The sequence below is a fragment of the Brachycentrus maculatus genome, unplaced genomic scaffold (assembly GCF_059751285.1).
Source record: "Brachycentrus maculatus isolate JH-2025_06_01 unplaced genomic scaffold, ASM5975128v1 h1tg000092l, whole genome shotgun sequence".
In the NCBI taxonomy this organism is placed as follows: Eukaryota; Metazoa; Arthropoda; class Insecta; order Trichoptera; family Brachycentridae; genus Brachycentrus; species Brachycentrus maculatus.
The window spans coordinates 1,897,657-1,913,536 of NW_028280846.1; the positions used below are offsets into that span (position 1 = coordinate 1,897,657).

A 15,880-nucleotide genomic window follows, 5' to 3' on the forward strand; every position below is an offset into this window, starting at 1 on the left:
TATATATATATATATATATATATATATATATATATATATATATATATATATATATATATATATATATATATATATATATATATATATATATATATATATATATATATATATATATATATATATATATATATATATATATATATATATATATATATATATATATATATATATATATATGTGTGTGTGTGTGTATGCATGTATATGTGTGTGCATGTGTATGTGTGCGCGTCTAAGTTCACTGTGAACCCTGTTCTGCAGCTATGAATAAAATAATATTGTGTACCTATCTTTATTCACATATTTTTTCAATCGGCTTTAAATAATAATAATAAATATTCAAATATGCACTTTTTATATATATTCAAGTAAAATACCGTGTACATAGAATCGTATATTTCCGGGAGCTTTCAGATTTTCATCGCATATTTCAGCAGTCACCTCATTTAAAATTCCTGACAGCTATGAAGAAAGTCGAGGTGGACAAAGAATGATATAGGATTATGGTGTATGGAAGTAGAAAAAGCAGGAGATAAAGTGCATGAGACAGGTGAGGAGAAGAAGGAAGGAAGAACGTGAGGAGAATAAAACGAATTGTTTCGTAGAGATAATATGGCGTCTTAAAGATGGCAAAAATTAGAAGTGTTCGAATTAAGTGACGAATATTTAATTGCGAATTATTATTAGAAAAACTGTTTTATTTCATTTTTATGTATATTATTTATTTAGTAAGCTTATGTTACATTTAATACAAACTATTATTTATACTTTATTTACATCATATATTAATTTACATTTTCTGACAGTAAACAAACAAATATTTTCTAATTCTTTCGGACCCTTTTAATTCTTCATACATTTAAGCATCTCATCATACATTTTCAAACCATTATGCATTTAACAATTTCGCAACACGTATTTTTCAAAAATGGCAGTTTTATTTTATTCTTCTTTCTAGTATTGTCTATATTCATGATTTTTTTGATTTGAACTGTTTCATCCTTTAAATAACCCATGGGTAATTTATCGTTCAACTATTTATTTATAAAGATAAGCATATTATACCATATATTAGTCTATTTTTTATAGGTTACCAGTAAATTCTTCTCTCATTTTTTTCTATACTATTTTATCTATTTTTTGTTTTAAATACTATTCTCAAAGCTTTATTTTGAATAATCTCTAATTTATTTGAATTTCCTTCATTTTATTATTTCGCTACTTGAACCAGTGTATTAGCTTCATGGAGAATTATCATATGCACAATAACTGCATTTTAAACTTGCATGACGAGCTACCGCTGCATTGCGTCCTGGAATACTTTAGCCCACAGAGAGCTAATATTATTTATAAAAAAACGCTTTCTTTATCTTTATATTCGTGATAACTTCAATATAATAATCAAATATTAGTGAGACTATGAAAACTTACGTTTGAGAGTCGCGTGTTTCGGACGTTTATTTTAGACATTGCCACAAACTTACAAAATTTAGCATGATAAAATACTTTCTTACGTTAATGAATACTTAAAACTTGTATTGTAATGCTTCCATCATTATTTTCCTAGTTATTTGGGTTTTCGAACTTTGTACATAAGTACAAAAGTATTGTAAAAATATATTTTTTAATCAAATTAATTTTATAAATTTATGTACTAGTAATTTTACGAAAATGTGTCTGTATTATTTTGCAAGTGATTCTGGTAGTAGAACCCGATATATAAATGTTTTTAAATAAGCATACCTACAAAAATAATATTTTGTAATACCTCTTTGCATAAATAAATACTTACAACTTATACTTATTATGAATGCCTCCATTATTTCATGAGTGATTTCGGTAAAAGAACTTAATGTTACATGTAAATGTTTTAAAATAGGTAAAGTCATATTTTATACATAAATAAATACTTATATCTGAATAAAAATAATAATATTAAATTTGGATAATCTAAAAAAATGGCGTAATTTTTGTAAAATACTACCTTTAGGGCTTATAGTTATTATAAATGCCTTCATTATTTTATGAGTGATTTTGGTACAATAGTAAAAATTTTAATTATTAATATTGATTACTTTAATAAATGTATCTTCAATAATGAACCTCTTGTTATTCTAAATTTTATGATTTTGTTATTATTATTTTATTTTTTATGCCATGTTCGCGTCTGTGTTTTATAAACTCAACACACGTGTTTTATTCGAAATATCTTGAGATTGCTGAAAAAGTTTACCAATTTTATTTATGATACTGCAAATAATATCGATAAATCAGTCTGCGTTCTCCCTTATGCATACAGGTGGGCAAACTTTTTGAATTGAAAAACTACCCTGTCCCCTGTTGATCATGTTTCTTTTAAAAATATGTACCTTAAACTCCCCTACGAGTCCACTAACGGGGCATTGGGTAGTAGAATCACGAACGTCTTGGATTCCTACTCTGACCAAACTCCCCTTCAGCCTACTCCCTCCCTGCCACCCTAGTAGGCCACCCTTGTATATCGCAGTTCGGCTGGTACTCTTGGCAATTCTGGTGGTATAAGAACACTGCGTTATAGAGAAACGGGTGTAGAGTACAGAGGTATCAGTTACATGGAAGGCAATATAATGTTGGTGACATTGCAGGTGATTAAGGGTGGGTTTCTGCCAACAAGACACCAAGTTTCTCCAATATATTTAATAATAAAGGTTTTACTTTGTCACAAGAATCGACATATGTAGGAAATGATCTATCTTTTTGATATCTTAATCTCTCTTTGAATTTTTTGTTAATAATCAAAACAATAAATTAACGTTTTGGTTCGGTCAATTATTGAAATTGTGGAGGTCCGCACCAAAACGTTACATTTCCATTATAAATGATTTTAAGTAATCAAGAATTCTAGCCAGTCAAATTGTTACATTTTGGCACGATTTAATGATTTCATATTGGTTCAACATAGGATCAGTCGCACTTTGTCGCAACTTAAATAAAGATTTCTATAAAATACAGTAAAAAGAACAAATTTTCATTTTTTTGAATTGTACCATATTGGAAATGTAATTTTTTGGTGAGGTCCTCTACAATTTATAAAGAGCCATTTCCGTTAAACACTACCTCAAGGACTTAGATAATTATATGATTGCGATGATAATGATAGATAAATCATATTGAAAATAAAAATAAAACGTAGTCTATTGGTCTCAGGGCGTCGAATAGGCGGAGTCTCGGGTGGGGAGAAAGATGAGTCGAAATATTGTGACGCCTTCTTCTTGATCTTCTTGCGCAGAAAAATGTCCAAGATATTGGGCAGGACGGCTCCCTGAGCGATGGTCACTATGAAGAACAGCTTGTTGAGCTCCTCATCATTTTGAATGGGCAACTTCCAACTTCCAGTTTATAGCTAACTTTTTGATTTTGCGAGAAAGTATAAGTTTGGGTGATCTTTCACCTGATTTTAAAATAACTACAAGAAAAAACCTTTTTATATTTTATGAGACTTCCCTAGCGAATTTATTTATTCCTATTGATAAAATATTTTTAAGGTATCTTGGTTAGAATCAAAACAAGTGAAGTGATTGATTTGTATGATTTTTTCATTCTTACCTTGATTCCGTATTCCGTATTTTGTTTAAAGAATTCATTTGTTTTCTGCTACAGTATTTCGTACATGACATTTTAATATCCGCCTCCTTTATCACATTAATGTTTGAATTTCAAATGTTTTCATCAAATAATGATTTAGTTTGATTAAAATTGACTGATTTCGTAATTTTTTTCATTTATTAAACGAAAACTTATGATATTCTTTAAATAATGAACATGAATTTGTTCATTATTTAAAGAATCTCATAAGTTCACTTATATTCGATTCTGACTGATAAAACTTCTGACTTGTCATTTATTTTTTATTTTTTCTTTTAATTAATGTTTTTTTTATTTTTCTTTTGCGCATTAAATGGTACCTATGCATGTAATTTTTTGGAAGTCAATTCAACAAGTACATGAAAAACTACGTATAACAAACAGACGTATAACGTAAAATAACGTTTATTTTTTTCGAGGAAAAGAGATATCGAGCTGTCTTTTATATATTAAGTCTCCACTCATTTACGAGTGATTTTGAATGAAAATTAATTTAATTAGTGGTCATAGAAATAAATGTTTTACATGAAAATTAAGTTTCATTTCTTGGCAGTGCCGCATTTATACAATTAAAAAATAAATATATTTAATCATTTCTACTTTTGCATCATTTAACATTTTTCGAGTTTCCGGGTTTTGTCGTTATCGCCATCATCAGAATGGCTAGACAAAATTCATGGCAACGTCATTTTTTATATGCAAATTTAAATATTATATATTTCAGTAGAATATTGCTGTTATATAATTAAATTATATAAAATAAATATAAAACTTCAAAGCTAGATGTGTTTATTTTATTCTAGAAATGGATTTTCTTAACAGAATTTAAATATAATATGAATGGTTGTTTAATACACATATGGTTCAAATGCACCTAAAACCGGTGGATGGCAGCTCTTTCTACCGCTCTCTTCTAGTGGAATCCAGTGTTCTCTTAAAATTCGTTTTGCCAGAAAAACACATAAAATCATGGTTTTCAACCCCTGCCTTATTGTGTACTTACTTACTTACTTATAACCCTTATCCGCACCCAATGGTGCATAGGGCACTGCATCAAATTGACACAGTTGATCATTACTTGCATGAAGGCAAGATGATCACTCTTGCGCTTCTGGAACCAGTCCAGGGTAATATAAAATAAATATTTCAGTGTAAAATCACTTATACTGTGTACATAAAATATTTTTTTAAGTCTCTCATCAGTCTGATGATGATGGTTACAATTAAAGCTGGTCACTCGTGAAATAGATAGTAATAAATAAAAATAATAAAGGTATAAAGTTGTTTTATTTAATGACTTATTATGTACAGTATATAACTTGAAAATATTTATCAATAAGTTCGTAAAAACGGGGTTGGATTAATATAATTCAATAATATTGAAAATTTCCCGAATCTTCATCCATACTTAATGCGCAGTAGCTACTTGATCATACTCAGCACCACACTGGTGAGGGTTTCATAATAGAACGTTAACCTACTTAGGAACAGCATTATAAATATTCCATTCCGTATGTCAAAATAAAGTGTATTTTGAAAAATCGTTTCACGCATTCTTACCTCCCCGGGAAATATTTAATCGGGAAATAAACGCACGTACGAGTGAATTCTATAGTCGACCCCACCCCGTTAGGAAATAATTTCAGTTAAAATCTACCCTTCTCTGACCTCCTCCATCCCGTGACATCTCTCGAACATAATAATAGAGCCGTCGAATGATTTTTTCTCAAATAACTTAAGAAATCCTTTGCAATACTATTCGTTAAAGTAAGAAACGTGGGATATTGAATGTTTAAATGTGTAAAAATTTTTCTTAATTTTTAGTTTTTTAGCCAAATTTATCACACACTTATATTATTTATAGAATCGGCATTAATTTTGTGGAATAACATGGTGATTTCAATATTTAAAAAAATAACTCTTATATTCTGAAAAATGAAGAATGTTGAGTGATGCAAGTGAGTTCCACTGTTACCTAGACCTCCATATTCTTTTTCGTCTATGTTGAGATATAAAAAAATGCATGTCTGTAGTTCTCTATACTAGTCATGTACAATTGAAGTGTTTATTTTTTATATTTAAATTTATCACAAAATATTACCTACAAGCCTTATTCTCAAAGCTATAGATCTCTAATATCATGCTTTTCTTCTATTTCAATCCATTTTCTTTACTTTTAACCCTGAAATACACATCATACCTAGGAAGTGCACTTCAAGCACTTGACGTCAAATATCAAATTATTTTAATTAAAATCAAACTTACAAATTTTTCCCAGGATCTCGATAAATTATATTAATAAATTTGAAGTACTGACATTATTATCGCTATCTTAAATATTTTCTCTGACTGAACTGAGTCTTTTTCTTGTCTTAACACCACGGGTACTCCTTCAATGGCTTGTACAGAAAACTTTAATAAATAATAAATAAATATTTTAAAATTTTAAATACTTTTTATCACAATTTTTAATAAGTTTTAAAAGTAAGAAAAATACCGTAGAGAAAGTTGATTTGAAAGAGAAAATGAAACATAAATAAGTCAGTCAGAACCATGAAAAAAACATTAATTCAACACACTTCGTCAGGGGATTTCATTATAGACATCACAGTGAAATAAGGTTAATTTGATTAAATTTCGTTTATTAATAAAAAATAAGATAAACCTTTTTTTTATGGCTATGATACTTTCTTTCTAATGTTCGTAACTTTTTAAATGAAAATTCTACTTTTTCAAGTGACTTCGTAAAGAAATGATTTTTTTAACACTGTCCTTATCATTCATCAAAAGAAAAAACATTTTTTTCTTTAAATTTTGAATTTTTTATTGATAAAAACAAAAAAATCGTGGTTTAATTTATTTAACTTCAATTTTACATTTCAAAAATGTGTAAACTTATTAAAAGTCCATAAAAGTACAAAAATATAAGTTAATATGCAGATAAATAATTAAATTGACAAAAAAGTATAAAAATTCGAACACAATTTTCACAAATAATTACGTAACAAATCTGAATCTTTCACTGAATCAATATTTAGTTAGATCGTATTTTTATACTGTATAGCGATAAACTAAGACTAAATTAACAAAATAATAGACTTATTGATAGTTTTTATTGCAAACTAGCTATACCCGATCACGCGTTACTGTGGTTAAGTCTGGTTAGATTTAAAAATAAATAAAAGAGATAGCACACGCATTTATTGTAATTTGGTTAATTTTACATTGCTTACGGGCATACAAAATCATAGAAACTGTCAAGAGACACGCTGTCAGCCAAGAACAATGTTTAGTATGGCGTGTGCTGCTATTAAGTTCAATAAATAAATAAATAAATAATAAATAAAATAATATGCTTTGCAAAAAAAACGTGTTTTCATACGTAAAATCAGAGGTAAAAACTCATGTCATAGGTATATTAACACACGCGCGTATTCGAAAGCAGCGTTGTGTCAAAATTTCTCTGAATTATTTAATAATTTGAAAAAACAAATATTTACGTTATATTATTTTTTTACATCTCATCAAAGATGAAGAAAAATATCGAAGTCCAGACTTCCATAATCTTCTTCATCTTTGATTAGATGTCAAAAAATAATATGAACATAACTCCTGTAATTGGAGATAATCCGGATTTTATGAACAAGTATTTGGACACACCCAAAATGTTGTAAATTTACGTTATAATTTATATCAATGAAATAATTGGTAATAAATAGTTCCAAACGCAAAAAATCGCTCTCTTGGCAAAAATATACAAACGTACATATGATATTTAGTCCGTAAAACAACGAAATACTTTATTGTACGCATATATATGTACTATACAATTATTTAAATATTTACATTTTTGGGTCGGAATACATCGTCCATACAGTAAACAAAATATCCCTGTTGGGTTTCCATTTTTTCGGAAACGTCAAAGAAAGTGGGCGATTAAACAGCCTACAGTTTGAGAAAGCCACCCTCGACGCACTCTCACCCCTACTACGGCCGTCTCACGTGACAAACTTTCACCATCGTCCATTTTAGTCACGCGCCTGAAAATTGAAAAATACACCCCTTCCCGCCCACTCCCTTTCCCTCCTGAATATCCGATGCACGACTTTGTAATAGGAACCTAATGGAAACGAACGGGTAATGCATCTCACCAGTTGAACTTGAAGATCACCTGACTAGAATATAATGTGATGTAAATAATTAATATAATGTGATGTAAATAGTTCGCCTCTGTAGTGTAATGGTCAGCACGCTCGGCTACCGTTCTGGAGGTCCCGGGTTCGATTCCCAGGGGGGGTCAAATAAATATTAGTGATTTTTTCACTGTAATATTTATTCAATATTACCCTGGACTGGTACCTGAAGCGGAGGGCTGATCACCTTTCCTTCGTGTGTTAACAATCAAGATAACACTGTGTTTATATGAAGCAGTGCCCTATGCACCATTGGGGTGCGGATAAGGGTTTAATAATAATAAATAATTAGGTTATTAGAAAGAATAGATAATTTGACATTTCTGTGACATTTTTCATTTTTTGACAGACTACGGTACTGAGTTGGAAATAGTTTGGACTGTATCTGGTGTAAATAAAAGAGTCTTTTATTGATAGCCTTACACATCTTAACAGTTGAACTCGAGGATTATCTGACTGGAATAAAATATGTTGTATACCATTTAATTTAATTATTTTGAATAATAAATAATTTGACATTTCTGTGGAGACAAACTAGGGTACTGAGCTGGAAATAGTTTGGACTGTATCAGGTGAAAATAAAATAATCTCTTCGCGATAATCCACGTATGTTTTCCAATCTAAATATTGAACTCGTATATGACAGTCGTGTCTTCTTGGTCAACGGTGGTCGTACTAAACTGTCGTAGGCTACCAACTTCCGTACTTTAAAGGTCACGCGTTACAAGATCTTGACTTCTAGAAGCTCATATTATACATATTTTCTCCAAATTCCGAAAAATATTGCTAATTTAAAATATTTCACGCGTTATTTTACAATATTCTCAATTTTTTCTTCTTGGTGTGTAGGCCTTGTGGCCTGTTTTTAAGAGGGATAAGCCTTCACGATGTTTATTCCCAGCTACCAATTCATCTCTTTGGTGGTCTGGCAGACCAGGGGGTCGTCTACCTTGGGGTTGGCCATGCAAGGGGAGTGCCATGCCATGGATGGCTTCTTTCTCTTCACGTGCGCATATTATTGTCTTCTCACCTAACGACGCCGACGTCTTGGATCTCGCATATTTCTCTTATCCTCGTGTTCCTTATTCAATCTCGTAGACTTTTGCTAGATATGTTCATTAGAGTCTTCATTTCTGAATTATGTAGGTTGTTGTTTCTAATTTTTGCTTTTGTACACAAACATATATTTTTAAAGATATTAAACTACAAAACATAAGGGATGTTTTCAATTCAAGCCCTATTTTGTAGTTTAAAGAAGTAGTTTTCATTTCTTATATTTTATTTTTGGGTTTGTTTAATAAAAATTATCCCCTAGACTTTCTCAATTCTCGATATAATATCGTAGAGTAGGTAGTCGAAAACACGTTTCATAACTCCGTCTCCCCATTTATAGAAATTGAAACCTTAAACCTTTTAAAGGGCTCACCGCAGTCTGGAGAAATGTCGTCTTCCCACAGATCTCATCAAATCCAATTCAGTTGGCAATCGAAAATAACCCTTACTGTAGAAACATATAAATCCTTTAAATGCTCGCAGGGCTAATGGCAACGTTTTTCCTCTTCCATCTGAAGGGATTAATTTTAGTCTCAGACGATTCTAGCCCTTACCTGGCTTGGATAAGGTTAAATATTCTTTGAAAGACGTTATCAAAGTGCAGCATTATGTGTATTACTCAGATATGGTGCATTTTTTAGGTTTTTGTATTTTATTTTCGTGTAAATCGAAACGTGAGTTGATTTTTGACTGAATAAAAAGATAAATAGTGAAATATTATCTTGTGACTTTGTAACCGCACTCAAAGAACTTTTTATAGTTTTTTAGTGGTACTACACAAGGTGAATGATGAATGATAAAAGGAGAGTGTTATTTTACCATCCATTAAGTTAAACATGCTTTTGCAAAACATAATATAATTTAACGACTTTGATTGGTAAGATCTTATCAAGAACTAGTAAAAAATAGTTTTTTTCCATATTCAATTATATTAAAGTAATGTAGTATAATATTTTTATTCCCCACGTTTCACTTTGGCATTCCTGCAGAGAAGTTTGAAAAACATAAGCTTTGCTTATTATTCCTTAACCAAAAAACTACATCCACTAATTTTAATTTTATTTTACCCAATAGAGAGCATCTACAAAATACCCGGGGATGATTCCCGCTTCTATGGAGCCTTCACCACAGCCTCGACAGGCCTCATGGGATCCGCCATTTGCACCTTCACGACAGAGGACATCCAGAAAGCCTTCGAGGGCAAGTTCAAGGAGCAAGCCACCTCCTCATCTGCCTGGCTTCCTGTCATCCCCAGCAAGGTTCCGGAACCCAGACCTGGGACATGCGTAAACGACACGGAAACACTTCCGGATACGGTTCTCAATTTTATACGGTAAGAAAGCTTTATTTTATAAAAAAATATAAATTTGAAGTAAATCCAAATACTCGTTTTTCGATTTACTTAAAATTTAAAAAAATACAATTGCGACTTATCAACTTGAAACTATAGTCAAAGATTATTAATTTCGTTCACTTTTTAAAGAATGATGATCAGATAAAAATTAATGCTTACTTAAATTTAAAAAAATATCAGATTTAACCACCATGTTTTTCAGCACAATTAAATCCTTCTTTAAAAGAGTGGTTCTGAAAAATAAACATGTTTTACCCTATGCAATATTATATTTACTAAGATAACTTTATAATTATAAAATAAAGATTATTTATTATTAGTATTACGAAACATTTTTAACACACTGTGATTGTTTTTGTATCGTGTAAAATACAAAAAAATTGTAATATACAATACTTTGTCTTCAATACTCATAATTACAATAATAAATAATCGATGATATCATAAATTCAGAAATTTCAATTATGGTATGATAAACCTAAGTTATTTGTTTACATTAAGCATTATTTTATATATTAAATATGAAAATCGAACGGTGATTTTTAGAGTCTAATAAATTGTATTTTATTGTTTAAAACACAAAGTTTAAAATTTGTTACAATTGTTTCGCCTTGTTATGGCATTTTTTAACTACTTTGAAGATCAAATGGATTGAGGGTTCTATATAGCTATACAATTCTAGGAACCTTGGTAAAAATTGATATTATTAGGTATATTATACGTATACTGTACGTATACTGTAATAATTATAGTAAAAACTATTAGTTAAGGGTAAGGCATTATTTGTCATTAAGTTTTCATTATTTAAGACAAGTGGTTTAAATGTTTTCTCTCTCTCTCCCTGTTTCAACCCACATCACTCTTTGCGAATTTGGCCTTTTGACCAAAATTGGTGATATTATCTGTCCATCACGCTGATCGTCAGTTCAGGTTTCTGCGTCTTGTTCTTGGTCATCACTTCAAAACCTTTCTTTTCACCTGACATCCTCTCGTCTAGATATTTGACATACTCATTCCAATTTTCTTCAAGTCTACACGCAATATTCTAGCAACTTTTCCACCCAATTACCACATTTATGCGCGATAATTCTCATCAGTGACATACATATGATTACGGACCGGATTATTTTATCGTTAAATTCGTTATCCGCTAACCCGAAGCGAAAATGTGTTTTTCAGTAAATCCGAAATTGACAAACCTACCCAGGTACCGCAACCTAACTCAATTATGGTCCGCCTAGAAAAATGGTCGATTAATTATTTTCCGCTCGGATATCGCTTACACAGGTGATTTATTAAGAGTTGTTCCACTTATTGAACAAGTCGGCCGTTCAATTATGTTGTCAATTTACTTTGAAAGTGTCTAGACAAGGAGATTGATCACGTGCCCAGATTTGACGAACAGTTTTGCGGCGTATATATTTTTTTACTGCCGGGATAACGTATGGAAGACGTGATAAAAATATTTTACTCTCCGTCTGAGGGTCCAACATATATCCAAGGTTATACAATTACTAAGAAGTCTTGGGTCAGGTTTCATATAATTTATTCACGAATTTCATCGAATTATTTTGGATCCATCATGTAATGAATATTTGCATTGAGATTTTTATTTTTCATGTTATTGTGCTTCTTTTAATTTATCCTAAAACTTTTTTTAAAATTTAAGTTTTACTTGGTATATACCGCTATTTCTTGATAAAAAATGGATAGATTTTACGACAAAGTGACTGCGGAATCAATTAATGAAATCTTTTTTTTATTATTTATGTCATTTTTAAACATATACGGTGTTTGAAAGTGATGCGGAATGCATCGAAACACGTGTCATAACAGATTTTAAGAAATAGTGGTATTTCCCACGAAAAACTTTAGTTAAAAATGGATAAATATTACTGAAAAGTGACTGCCGAATCAATAAGTGGAATCCAGAAATTTGTAAATCAGTCTTAAATGTTTCGGGAATAGGGCATTTAAAAAAGGTCTCATATTTCACTTTGAGTATTTAAATTGAATATTTCATCGGTATAACTCACATACAAATATGAAACTAACCCTTTTATACTAAAGTAGAATATTGAACATAGAAATAAAACACTTACAATACAATACCACATTTGGTCTAATGGCGATTGATATGTTTTTTCACCGGTCGATGAGAACATCTGTACATAGTTCTGTGGTTCTCGAAACTAGTCATGTTTACATCAATATACTCAAAAAATGTCTTATCCAATTTTTTTTTCAATTTGGTATCATCCACAAAACTAATGCCAAATTAGTGAATAATGGAATATTAAACGCTTCGGTAAGCAATTAAAACATGCTGACCCAGTTGCGAATCAAATCCGAGACAAAAGTGCACAATAGGGGCTAACTTTTTACGTAGACAACTTTAAATTCTTTTATTGCTTTCAGTAAACAGAAGACAAAAAGCTGCCATCTGTAGTAAATCTTTGTAACTATTGATACAACGGAGTTCAGTGTTTTAGTATTCCGCCCGTTATTTCGCTTGTAAGCGATACAGCGAGGAGTTCGGATAAGTCCTTTTTTCTTACCCCCACTGTTTTAAAACAATGACCGTTTTCTCCTTCGCTAGTTCTCATCCCAGTCGTTGAACAAACGTAAAGAAAATTTCAATCCTGCACGAGATTGAGGCTTGAATTAAATTGAATTTTCCACGAAAGTTCATCTTAAATTAGAAAAGTTTTGAAAAAGTACTTACATGAGTTTGAATGATTATTTGGAATCTTATTTTAATTCATTTTTCCCTTACAGTTTCATATATTTTCAAATTAATAAAGCACAGTTATAATTTTAGTTTACTTAACAATATAAGTTTACTACTTTTTTTGTTGTAAATTGTTGATATCGTTTACTTCTTTCAACAACGTCATATATCAAAAATTGACAATTTTCAGTTGTGCATGTTTTCGGAATGCCCAGAAAATGTACTATACCCCAGCAAAAGTAACACATTTTTAAATGAATATTTACCAGCTACAGGGCAGAAAATGTTTTTGCATTTAATGTATTGTTTAATTATTTTTTTAAATAAACTAAATATTTTTCAAATAGAGATAAAACATTCAGGTTTTACCTAAAAATATTTGTTGCATAATAAAAAGTCCAATAAGTGCCTTGATATTTATTTTTAATACATTAAATTATATTTTTAAACTTTAAAAACGATCTCCTGATTTTTTTTGTTGATATATGACGCTGTTGAAAAGAGTGAGTGATATATTTTATATTTATATTTCATTATATTATTTAACATTTATTATGTTTAAGCAACAACAAAATTTATGGCACAAATAATGCTTAGTAAAACAGTATTTTACTAACGAGTTACCTCTCTAATTGAACGCACTACTCGCGCTTAGGGAGGAAGTACGCTTTACAAAATATATTTTTAACTGAAATTATAATTAGATTTATAAGTTAAAGTAAGTTTACTTAATAAAATGTATTTTTTAAATGCACAAAAGAAAATAACAGAAAAATCTAAAGAAAGTGTACCAAAAATAATTACAGACGAATATTTTTTTAAGGCATTTTTTTTTACTTATATTTGATTTAAAATCTGAGAGAAATTGCCTGAATCTAGTAGGTATGTACGAGTATGTCTCAGCGATAAGTTTTGATTCAAGTAACGATATAGTGAAAATATAACCATCCACAGTCTATTGTTTATTGTTTAAAGAAAAAAAACACCTTATAGTTTCAAAATCCGCCTCGGTAGTGTAATGGTCAGCACGCTCGACTACCGTTCTGGAGGTCTCGGGTTCAATTTCTAGGGGGGGTCAAATAAATAAAAGTGATTTTTTCACTCTAATATTTATTCATTTTTACCCTGGACTGGTACCTGAAGTGGAGGGCTGATCACCTTTCCTTCGTGTGTAAATGATCGAGATAACACTGCGTTTAAATAATGCAATGCCCTTTGCACCATTGGGGTGCGGATAAGGCTTTGAATGAATGCACTTACTGTGTGATTTTCCAATTTATAGTTAAAATGTAACTTTGTTTTAAAATCACTAGAAATTTAAAGTTATTTTTAAACAAAGTTATATTTTAATAATTAGCAATTTTAAGTTGTAGTTAATCCTAATCCAATTATTTCGACGTTTCATGAACTTTACGTGCATACATTATGTTTCAGTGTCGTTTAAAAGTGGAACGGAAAGATTTGTGTTTTTTCCACAAAAAACTTTGTTTAAATCTTCTTCCTCCTTTTTTCTCGTTCCTTATCCTGGTTCTCTGCCTAAATTAACTGCAATTTATATGCAATTCGAGCACCGTTAAGCTGCATACTTAGCGTCGGATAACTACACGGCGGGGTGCAATACTTTACTCATGTTATGGTACTTTTGGATAATGCCACTCGAGATTATTCTATTTTAAGCGTTTCATCTCTATTGCGGTCACTATCGCGAGATGAATATAATCTGCACTTAACTTTTACGATAATTAATATTAGTAATTGGAATAAAATCATCATGCTTATCGCATGTTAACATTTGTAGTTCTCAATTTTTTTATTTATGATTTTTCTATTTTATTTTGTACGCCTCCGTAGTGTTATTATTTTCAGCACGCTCGGCTACTGTACTGGAGGTGCCGGGATCGATTCCCAGGGGGGATCAAACAAATATAAGTGATTTTATCACTCTTGTATTTATTCAATATTACCTTGGACTGGTACCGGAAGCGGAGGGCTTATCACATTTCCTTCATGTGTTAACGATCAAGATATAACTGCGTTTATATGATGCAGTGCCCTATGCACCATAGGGGTGCGAATAAGGGTTTGAAGGAATGAATGAATTCATCTATTAAATTGCGTGAAATATTATAGACGTACCAAAATAGAAATTTTATTTCCAGCTTGCTCTCCTAAAACATACGTGTAAACTGTTATATATGTCTCGAAAAATGAATTTAAAGAAAATTTAATTCGTTCAAGAAGACCTTTTTTTTCGTTTAGGGCAAATGACATTTAAATAACGAGTATTCGGACACACTTAAAATGTTGCAAATGAGTTTTGAGTATGTCCAAATACTTGTTCTTAAATTTTGAGTATGTCCAAATACTTGTCCTTAAATTTTGAGTATGTCCAAATACTTCTTCTTAAATTTTGAGTATGTCCAAATACTTGTTTCTAATCTGGGTTTATCCACTTATTTTTAAAATGTTGACATCTGAATGTAGATGAAGAAGAAAATAGAAGTCTAGGTACTAACCGGGCCAAATAAAATCATTCATTAATATTAATTTTCTTGGTGTCTGATAAGTTAAATTGTAAACAAATATTAGATACTTCTCAGAGAATCGACAGTTGGTTGAAAAAATCCAAAAGTCCTGAAGTAGAGTTAATGATATATCGGTAGTGTAAAGGCAAAGGGGTATATCTGTCTCAGACCAATTTTTACAGGAGAACAAAAAAAACTTGTGAAATTAAACAACTCATTTGTTTTATTTATTTTTAAATGTACATATCTTAATAAAACTAAATAAGTATTGCAACTACAGCTATATCCTTTTGCCAGACTATGGAATACACTATTTTAGACATTTTGTGGAACAAACTTAGAAACTAAAAATTTGACAGATATACCCCTTTGCCATTACACTACCGATATAAACTTAGTAGTT

At 30.5% G+C, this 15,880-nt stretch overlaps 1 protein-coding gene across 2 annotated transcripts in view; it reads left to right on the top strand.

Annotated features, from left to right (window-relative positions):
• Positions 1-15,880, top strand: part of Sema2a (Semaphorin 2a) — a 312,654-nt gene that overhangs the window by 259,844 nt on the left and 36,930 nt on the right. For both annotated transcript variants that reach the window (XM_088258309.1, XM_088258308.1), the window contains one exon: positions 9,942-10,200. In XM_088258309.1, coding sequence (XP_088114435.1) covers positions 9,942-10,200 — 259 coding nt within the window. The remainder of the gene's footprint in view (positions 1-9,941; positions 10,201-15,880) is intronic.